This window comes from Mesitornis unicolor, unplaced genomic scaffold (assembly GCF_000695765.1).
Source record: "Mesitornis unicolor isolate BGI_N332 unplaced genomic scaffold, ASM69576v1 scaffold18691, whole genome shotgun sequence".
Taxonomy (NCBI): Eukaryota; Metazoa; Chordata; class Aves; order Mesitornithiformes; family Mesitornithidae; genus Mesitornis; species Mesitornis unicolor.
This window is the reverse complement of record NW_010163407.1, coordinates 196004-206700: the sequence shown is the minus strand read 5'-3', so window position 1 is coordinate 206700 and position 10697 is coordinate 196004. Positions and strand designations below refer to the sequence as shown.

The 10697-nt window shown below is 38.4% G+C and overlaps 1 protein-coding gene across 1 annotated transcript; it reads left to right on the top strand.

Moving 5' to 3' along the window:
• Nucleotides 1-1107: 1107 nt before the first annotated feature.
• On the top strand, nucleotides 1108-4550 carry CBLN4 (cerebellin 4 precursor; the record flags this gene model as incomplete). The annotated part of the gene is made up of 2 exons (XM_010193968.1): nucleotides 1108-1224; nucleotides 3927-4550. Coding segments are annotated over 2 exons (315 nt in total), but the record flags the coding sequence as incomplete, so codon positions are not given.
• Between the last annotated feature and the right edge of the window lie 6147 nt (nucleotides 4551-10697).

The window sequence follows — 10697 nt, the reverse complement described above, 5'->3', positions numbered from 1 at the left end:
CCAGGTCGCAGCGCAGCCCTGAGGCGGGGTCGTGGCCCCATGGGGGACGGGGTTGTTTCGGGTGCGAGCAACCGGTGCAGAATTTAGACGGCTTGTGCAGCCTTTGAGGGGCGGAAAGAAGACCCAATTTGAAGGAAAAATAATTTAACTTTTCTGTAAAAAGCACAGGTTCGTAGCACAGCCCTTTTCATCCCAGTTACTGGTATGGCACAGATGCCAGTACTCATCTCACATACCTGCTCCTGTCCTAGGGCAAGGCCAAAATAATTAAGACAGATGGTCTTCCTATACTGTATTATAATGAACAATAAATTGTTGTGATAACTGAAGCCAGATATGTCACATAGCCTAATACTAGCAATGTAAATGGCTCTTAACTTCATGGACATTCCTAGTGGCTTTCTAGGGCTGTGTCTGGCATAAAGGAGCCTGAAAATACTGATTAAAAATAAAGCATAACTAAGTGGAAAGAAAGAAATATATAGTCATTAAAGATGATATTTAGCATATGGACGATGCGCTCATTTAATATGTTCCCCTCTGTTACTTGTCTCTGTTTAATCAAACACAATTTATTGTTAGGGCTTACAAAAACAAATAAAGCAGCAAAGGCTCCCAGCCAGTGTATTTCAGTAACCCTGTCTGACGTTAAACTGGTGAATGAACTGTACCATTCATGTACATCCTTCCTCACAGCTTGGCACTTTCAGGAAGGTGGTGTTGACTTGACCATTGCTTTTTAGCCAAAAGCAGTATGCCGCTCCCTGAATTTAGTGTTTTGCTGTCATTTCTGGGGAAAGATGAACAGAAATGCCTTTTCTTAATCTCCTCTAAACTTGTATAGATAAAAGGTCTTTAAGGTATGATATAGTAGCAGAGCAAGAAATATTTTCCACCCTAGTTTATTTATAGTAAAGTTTTACTATAAATTAAATATCCATTTTATGAGTAATATTCTGACTTAATTGAGGGAACAATAAATAAAACAGCATAGATGTAGATGTAAAAATTTCCATGGGTGAATGATTTCTAAAGTTAATAGTCTGTATTTTTTTCTTTAGCACTGAATAGCTGTACTAATTCCCATGCTATAATTTTTGTTTGTAGATCCTAGTAAATGTGGGCAATTTTTTCACGTTGGAGTCTGTCTTTGTAGCACCACGAAAAGGAATTTACAGTTTCAGTTTTCACGTAATTAAAGTCTACCAGAGTCAAACAATTCAGGTACGTTGATCAAATATGATTACAAAATCTTTTACTTAAATTGTTTATTTAGAATAAGGTCTTGACTGAACACAGGAGTATTTAACACCCTTTCAAGGAAAAATAACTTAGTTTAAAGCAACCTGTGGTGTAGAGTTCCCAGCAGTACAGTGAATACATTTAAAATGAACAGCTGTAATAAGGCAGGATCCTCACCTCAGATAAATTGCCATAGCTTTCCTGCTTTACCATAAGAATTGAATATCTGGGGTGATATAAAGTATTAAATAGAATGAATCATCCAGGAGTGAAATAGAGCTCTACATTTCACTTAATTGCATAAATACTATTGAAGAGTCATATCTTGCTACAGGTTAAGCTCACTGTCTTGAACACAGGAGTTCTGGGGTTAGGTACCAGATTTGACTGTTTTTGTAGCATTTTGTGACCTGGCTGTCAGCAGGTGCCTGCTTATGACATCAGCCTGCTCTGGACCAAGGTTAGTTAAGGTGGTCTACTTGTTCTGTAACTACACCGAAATGTTGTACCTCTATAGGGGAGTCTTCTAGGGAACTTTTTTTCACCATATAATACATAAAAGATGTGTCATCTATTTAAAAAAAGGAGTGATTCTGCGCTTTCTTCTGTAGCTTAATAGCAGCTGAACTCCCCAATTTAAATACAAGTACGTATCAGCTTAGAGGAAAAGCCTCTGAGTTCCTGTACATACCCTTGCTGAGCCAACAGTAAACTCCCTGAAGTACATACCTTAATATTCATGCCAGATAATGCAATTTCTGTGACATACCTACTAGCTTTCTAAATAGGGAATAACATCTGTGGCTTCCCTTCTTTCCACCCATGAGACAACCAGATCCACAGAAGTATCTGGTGCTTTCCCCCTGATCTGTCTTGCTCTGGAATATGGTTTTCAGTGTACAAGGCTGAGATGAAACAGATTTCTGCAGGAGGAGTGATCAGCCATTTCTCTGTGGCAGCTCTGGCTTTGGGCTGCCGGTAAAGCTCCTGAGAAAAATGCAAACAGTAGAAATGGCAGAGAAAGTCGGTGCAAGACACTTCACACCCCTGGTGAAATTCGTCTTCAGCTTACAACATGAAATCATGGTTCTATTCAGGTCAACAACAAAAGTCTTAAATGAAATATTGACCTCCTGAAAATCTCTCTAATGAGCTTATAAACTATTTAATATGCTCAAACTTTGTTCCTTTCACTGTCTTAAATGCTGAAGGTTGAAATGGCCTAGAATAACTGTATGTCAGCCAGCTTCATTGGATTTAAAATATGTATTGCCAAGAAAGACGTCAAGGCTTGGATTCTGGATGACCAGTGCAGACTTTGGTGTTTCACACACCAGGTACTCAGACCTGGGAGTTTGGGGCTTACAACAGGGAATGTTACAACCTGCCACGTAGCCTGAAATCTTTCACAGATCAAGAGTTTCTGAAGTGATGGATGGGTTTGGCTGGCTCCATTGTGGCATAGTTAACATGAGACCATCCAGTGCAAACCTGTGGTGTGTCTTTTGCTGTGGCTAAAATAGCTGTAAGATGGTCTGCAGGGGAACCTGACCTAGAGAGATGGTACAGAAGGAATGGGATAAGCCAAACCCAAGCAATGAGTAAACTCTTGATGCCCTTTTCTTTTTTTTTGTCATGTGTGATAACTAGGGGGAAGGACCAAAAGCCACTGCAGTGGAGCAAGCCAGCTTGAGCCTGAGCCACATGCAGACTTGAACACCACTAAATCACCTGAAGGCTTCCTAGATAAAATATATTACTTTGGCCCTGAGAACATCTGTTAGTGCCATTAAATATCATTAAACTGAAATCAGCTCCCTGGGGACATCTGATTAAGTGGATTTCCCAGATAGGCGAATCCCAAATCAGGGCCACATTCTGCTGCCCTGACTTATGCTGAGCACTAATTTATTCCGTGATGACTCCCATTAAAATTAATGGGAGCATATGCAAGGCCAGCATACTTGATATGAATAAGCATTTCATAATTCACTCCTCTGTGACTGCATTATAGCTGCTTAAAAATAAAAAGCAGAAGAAAGCTAATAGTTTGCCACTGGAGAAATGAAAAATGCCTCGATCTGTCCGTTCCCCCAGTCCCTGCCCATCTTTATTTACAGAGTGTCTGGGTGTTGTTGCTTTCAGAGCAGAGGCTGTGCAGACTTTCAGAACTGTTTTATAGAAAAATGGATTCAGTACCGAAGCGCAGTGTGGTGGTTCATAAAGCTAAAGGTTTGTTCTGGACTTTAGAACTCAGCTACCGTCAGTAATGGAAGGGACATAACTTTGCTCTCAATGAAGCATAAGCTCTGAGCCTACTGCGGTACCTTTGACACCTCATTAGGTTTCTATATCACATCTCTGGGTGCCTAAGTTTCTCGAAAATGTCTTCTTTGCTAGAGTGTATCTAAATAACCTGTGAGGTAGGCAAAGTGAAACAACCTGAGGTAACTGTGTTCCACTGACTTCACTCAGCTGCAGGTCAAGCCCATGAAACATGAATGTGCTTGTACACTCCAAATAATTGGAATTATTAGTTTAAAACAAACAAACAAAAAAACCCCAAAACACTACAGTGGACTGTGACCTTAGCAGACTGTACTCTTACACTGTAGTTAATATGCAATGATAGTTCTTGATGTTTTTCTGTTAATTAGAGCTTTTCAGTGGTTTTTCTCTTGCAGGTTAATTTGATGCTAAATGGAAAGCCAGTCATTTCTGCTTTTGCTGGGGACAAAGACGTCACACGTGAAGCTGCCACTAATGGAGTCCTGCTCTATCTAGACAAGGAGGATAAGGTTTACCTGAAATTGGAGAAAGGTAATCTGGTCGGTGGATGGCAGTATTCTACATTTTCTGGCTTTCTGGTCTTTCCCCTGTAAAGTCAATTTTCCTGTGACATTCACCCAAGTGTGGACTCATCATTGCCTCTGATACATGAAGATCATTTTATCATCATGGGATTGATGTTTCTTTATTGGATTTTCATCGGTGAATATGGATTCTCTCTATGGATTTTGACCCCATCTGAACTACTCAGAAGTTTCACAGAATTTTGTGTGCTTAAATACAATACATTTGGATTGAGACTAAACAGACAATAAATATCTATGCTTAATGTTACAGTCTAAAGCTGCCTGCAAGATTTATTCAGATTTCATTTACTGGACTTATTGGATTTATGGGAGAAGTGGATTTACTTTAATTATGAAAAGACCGGCAACGAGGTCTATAATTTAGGAGGGTTGGTTTGGTTCAGACTTCAATCAAGAGTTAGTGTGTTGCTGCCAAAGAACTATATATTGATACATTGGTGATACATGTTTTTGTCATTGGGACTTAACTGACATGATCTAGTCCATTGTCTTGAGAAAGGTAATTATTATTGATAAATGGTTGACTTTAATTCTCCTCTGCGTGTAGTGTGTTGGATGGTTCACCCATATATTTATGCTCTGTCACCAGTCACAGTCGAGTCTAGCCTACATAAAGCTACGAGGTTATGGTTGTATTTCAGCTGGATATGTAAGATGTTCCTCTTTTCCACATGCTGTTTTCTAAAAAGAAGAGCAGATTATAACCATTGAGAAAAAATATTCTCACCGGGGTCAAAGGTGATCGTTCGGGCACAACTTTTCAAAACAGCTTTGCCCTGCAGGAAATTTCACACTTGTTCTTCAATTTTAATTAACATGATTGATAATAACTGCTTTATTAAAAACCTAAGGGATTCCTTCCTTAGACACAACCACTTTATTAGCTGGAGATGAGATCCCTTTGTTTATAATTATGTCTATTTTTCAAATCTTCTGTTGTGTTAAAGGTATAATCTGGTTTTGCCTTAACTCCACAACTGTATATAATTTTAGATCATATGTTTAACAAATATTGAATCCAAATAGCTGGTACCTAACTTGGTGCAATATCTTTTTGGCTTTTTGTACAGGTCATATGAATTCATAAACTTATTTATTATATCATTGTTACATAATAAAGATTAATATATGTTAGTTGATTTTTTGACCTTTGGATTTCGGAAGTTACTTCACACTATTTTTTTATTGGATATAATTATTATATGCAAAGTGTAAGCTTTTGGGATTCACAGAAACTGTCCTGGGAGACAGGCAAACTGTCATAATTTATTCTGGCAGAATCCTAGAATGATCTAGATCCAGAATGATCTAGAAATAGCCTATGCATTTTATTAAAAAATATATTTAGGCAGAAATCCTGGCTTCACTGAAGTTAGCGTTAAGAATCACATTGATTCCAAAGGATTTTGGATGCGACCTGTGCTTTAGGTTTTGCCATCAGCACTAAACTCCAGTGACATCAAACTGAATACCATTTAAAAATGATTTTCACATGAACTGTCAATGAAACCCTCATCCCTCATGCCCAAAATATACACTGAATTCAATGGATATTTGTGCCTTGCGTATCATGAAGGATACTGTTCTAAATTAAAAAATACTGTATACTTGAGAATGTTTCGGGATGCAAGTGTATCCAGCAATCTGGGACCTTCTCTAAAAGCCACTTTAGGCTTGGATTTGCTGTTTTAGGTAACCTGTTTCCAATTTCTTCACTTGTTAGCCAAGTGCAGTACATCTTATTGCTCTAACTGCTGCAAATGGATATTTCACTAATTTAAAGTGCAATGCACGACTGGTTGATGCTCCTGATAAAAATATCAGGGAATCAGTGGCACAGAATTGTGCCCAAATTCCTTATTTTTCTGGACCCAACATAGAGGATTTTGGGGGGAATTTCAGGAGGATAGGTGGGTACATTTGCACCCCTATGAGATAAATCAGATGAGGAGGTAATTTGTTTGTTAGACACAGTATCATTTCTGTACAGAACACTGCAGTTTTGGAAGAAGTGGAAAGACAAGAAGAAGGCAGATGATTTATATTTCTGAAAAAATATAAATAAATTTTCCATTATGAATAATGAAAATGTAGCACCACTGTACCCCAAAATGTGTTTATATGTGTGTATGTGTATGTATATCTAAAAACCCCCTAGGACTGCAACACATAGCATGCATGCTATTATAAAAAGGTTATTTGTCATAAGAGTTCATTTCAGAGGGGAACATCAGTATTTTGTATAAAACTGGTAAAATCAGAAAGCTTACCTTACCCACTGATACATATGTAATGTAAAGGAAACATTGTTCCTACACAGGCAGTAGAGAAATGACATTAAAGGTGTCAGTACACTTTTCAGAATGATCAAATGCATCAAACTTCTTTAGTCTGTAAATATATGATCTTTAAAAGCTATCTTTAACATTCAGCAATAATACTGAACTATCTTAATATACTGTTGATTTCCCCTTGGCAAAACACTTCTGATTGCTTCAGAGTCATTAACAGTTATTTAAACTTTAACTAGAGAGCCTAGGAAGTTATTCAATTAAGAAGATATGTTTTGATGGGAATGTTCTCATTTTTTCTCCTCAGTCTCTAAAATCAGAATTACTAATTATTTTGCTAGTTAAAGGGAAAAAAAGTTTCAGAGAAGTCAGTGTAAAGCGGCTTGTGTAACTTCACACAACGCTGAGCACTGACTGCACTCAGAGGTGGCCCCTGGAGATGGGCAGATCTCTTAGTTCACATTTAAACATTTAAATAAGAACAAATGATGGATTTTAGACTACAACTGGAGCTGCTTTCCAGATCTTGAGCTCAGTTTCATTGTAGTGTCCCACATCTCAGTTATGTCTGTAGGAGCTTCTCCCAGAAGAGATAAGATAAGCTAGCCTAGATGGAGCTGGGTCTGGAAATTACTGTTTTTCTTCTCTCTCTTTCCTTATTCCTTTTCATCCTGTCTTCCCGTGTTACTGCTATGGTGCTTTTCACGTTCAGAAGCAACAGCTCAGGAGACACTTCAAATTTCAAAAGGTATTTAAGATTAGAAGTTTGATTTTTTTTTTTTAAGAACTTAAACCTCCATTGAGCTGCACTGTAAAGGTTAGAGCAGAATTTCTGATCCTGTTGAGCTCAATGACGCTAGTCTTATTGATTTTGGCGAGGGCAGAATTTCCCACTCTGTGCATATCTCTGCTACAGAACACGCTGAGGATCTGTACTCGCATCCTTCAACATATACCCTCTTTGCGATCAACTTTGTAGCTTAAAAAGGTTGATCGTGCAAGAAAACTTTCTGGCCATGAGTGGTGCACACAGATAAAATAAAAAAGTTACTTTCTGAGAATAACGTATATATTATTTTCAGTGATCTCTTTAGAAAGGAGATCAGGTTTTTTTACCTTTTTATCTGTGTTTTATTTATATTTTATCCATCTTTTATTATAAAACTAAGGGAAAAAAGAACTGTATTGTCCTCCTCAGGTGATGTGAGTGTTTTTGGTAGAGTCAGGGTTACCCTGCTCTCCTAGATTCAGCCCGTGTAGAAAGTTGCTCTGTTCTGTTGAATCCTATTTGCTGTGAAGAGTTTAGGCTACATATGCCAATGACTGCGGAGCCAAAAAAGAGACTGTTCAAAAGAGCCTGGGTAAGGGAAATGTTTTTGGAAAAGGCACTGAGGTAGCTTTGAAAATTTCACAAGCAGTTTTTCTTTACATAAAAAGGAAAATGAACTTTGAAGAACAGAGAAGGAAACAATATTTAATTTTTTAAGCAACATTTTGTATTTGCTTTGTGTTATGTAATTTTCTAGTAGTATCTGAACATTTTCTGAGAGCTAATTAAATTACTGCAGTCAGGTCATCGCAGTGTGTGACCGGTGTTACTGCTGAGAAAATGGAGACAGAGAGTGGGAGATGGCCAGTGCCCTACCCATGGTGCCAGCTCAGCCACTACTGGTGTTTGGTCCTGTCAGTTTGCCAGATTGATCCTTTTTCTGACACGAGGCATCTTTTTAAAACAAAACAAAGGATATTTTTGGAGTAAATGCATGCTGCTGTATTTCCTCTTCCATATTATTTATATGTCTGTTTCTAGAAAGATGAATGCAGAGAAACAGGACAATTTAAATGCCCTAAGGATTTCGCAATTAGCTATCATCAACTGTCATTTTTTTATCATTTTTGCAAGCCCCCAAAGGAACACATCTGCAGTACATATAGTATTTTTACAAGCAGGCTTTAGGATAGAGAAGATAAATGCAAGAAGCAGTATGTCATCATCACAACAAGGAAGCTGAACCATTAACATGAAATACGGGCTGGAGCAGAGAAGCAGATATATGTTTTCATTCATTTATAAGGGTTTCTGAGTTGGTAACATGTTTTACCTTAGCAATTCATTACAGTTGTCCGTCATATTGTAAGAGCTCTTTATAATATTCAGACTCTTTGTCTTCTAAACACAATATTAACCAGATGACTCACTCAATGTAAATAAATGAAGATCCCCAATGACAGAATTCATTGACTGGCATGGGCCACAACAAGATATCTCTTGTGCTATTGCTGTCCAGATGGAAAAGGCTCCTTTGAGAGAAGGCATTGTCTCAGACATTAAGCTAAAGTTATTTATCTGTTGCTGGTTAGGAATGGCAGGGGCGAACCTTTCCTACCCTAGAGCACTAAGGGGAATACATACAAAGAATGATGATAAGAATCAGTCACTGTTATATAAGTGATGATGAGAATAATGGAAATGTGGCTTGAATAGTCTGTTTAGTGAAAGCTGTGATCTAAGGCGTCTGATGGAAGCAATCACTATTTTAATCTTCACAGGTTGGGGGAAGGGAAAAAGCCAGTTGCATCATTTTTAACAGGTTCTTTCCCTTTTTTCCCCCTCCTCCCCCCCCTTTTCTTCCCTTCTGCCTTGTGGTTCTGCTTAGCTGAAAAAAAAAAGGTGATCAGAAATGATCTAGGAAAAGTCTATTTTTGAAGAGGGATGGGGGAGGCTTTTTTTTTTCTGGTATCTGATGTGGGGGAAAAAAACAAGCAGGAGAAGGGGGGGAAATTACAAACTTAACTTAACCCAAGTACATTCTTGACCTATCGTCCAGTTCAGTGAATTGCCTAAGTATGTTCCACTTACATGCGTAATACTTTTCTACAGTGCATGATAATGACCCGTCCTGTTAAGGCCACCATATTGTAATCTGATGGCTTTTAATCCTGCTTGAGGAAACTAGATGTAGAAGTGTGGTGCAGAGCACTGGAGATTGGAAAATAAAACAGCTTTATCTCTGTACTTACATGTGTGCCTGGATTTACTCCTACAGAGCAGGTCTGTCATCCCTGGGGCACTTTGGTGCAGAGAGCAGACCTGCGTATGAACATTGACAAACTCAAAACAAACTGAGAATACGGAGATTTCAGAATTTCTGCTGACACAGGGAAAAACTGTATCCTAATCTCATTGTGAGGACATTTAAATATGCTGTATGGGCCTAATCCTGAAAGAAGGTAGATCTCCATGGCACTGGGCAGTGACCAAAGCTCTGCGGAGGTGACAAGACCTGCCCACAGATGGAGGGTCTGTATTGACCCAAGTGTTGGGGGCCTTTGTGGAAATGTTAGATCAGTGCTATAACAGTCAGGCATACTGTTAACTGTCCTGAGGTTTTACTCAACTTAAAAATCAATGTTTGGGGTTTTATTTTATCCCTTTCTTTGCAAACAAAGGTCTATTTACAGTGAACATATGGGATTCTCAAACAAAGACAGTCTTTAAAATTAACACTGTCTGAATATAAATTTAAGAAAAAATTCTAAGTATACAGCAAGGCTAAATTTCTCTTAAGTGGAAGGCATGCAATTAAGTAGCAAAGCAAATTAAAATAAAGATACATCTGTGCTCCACTATGCAACTAAACATAAAGGAGCAAAATTGATTCTGGCTTCTATCCCATGTACCTGCAAAGCAGCTCTGAAGTGCAGTACAGCAGTGAAACAACTCATTTCGCTGGCTATTCCCACTGAGCAGCAGTGGGAACAGCCACTGGGCAGCTTCACCTGGCAGTGCCGAGACAGCTGCTGCTCATGGGATGCGTTCCCAGGAGAGGATGGTTAGTGCTGGTGTTGGAGCATCTTCCTGCATCCGCAGGGCTTGATGCTGCTCCTCCAGAGCCTCTCAAGCAGCCTGGCAGACCTGACCAGCATTCGCGATGCTCCAACGTATGGCAGGTTGCAAAATTTTACTTGAAACAACTCCCTACAAGAAAATGCTATATGAAGTCAATTGCTGCTTGGAAAAAGCAGAGGCATTAGAAGAATTTTTTATTTGTTTTCAAATAATAGGAGAGAGTGATTTTGGATCAAAAAGCTTTTATATTTAATTTTAAACTCACTCTTTTTTGAAAGATTACATAGGTTCAAATAGAAAAGGGAAAGAATTTAAACTCAAATAAAACATTTGAACTTTTGAAATAAACATTTAAAAATAGAACATTTAGACTGGTCTAAAATTATTTTTGTCACGAGAATTTCATTTGGGTAAAAATTAGACAATTTTGGAAGTTCG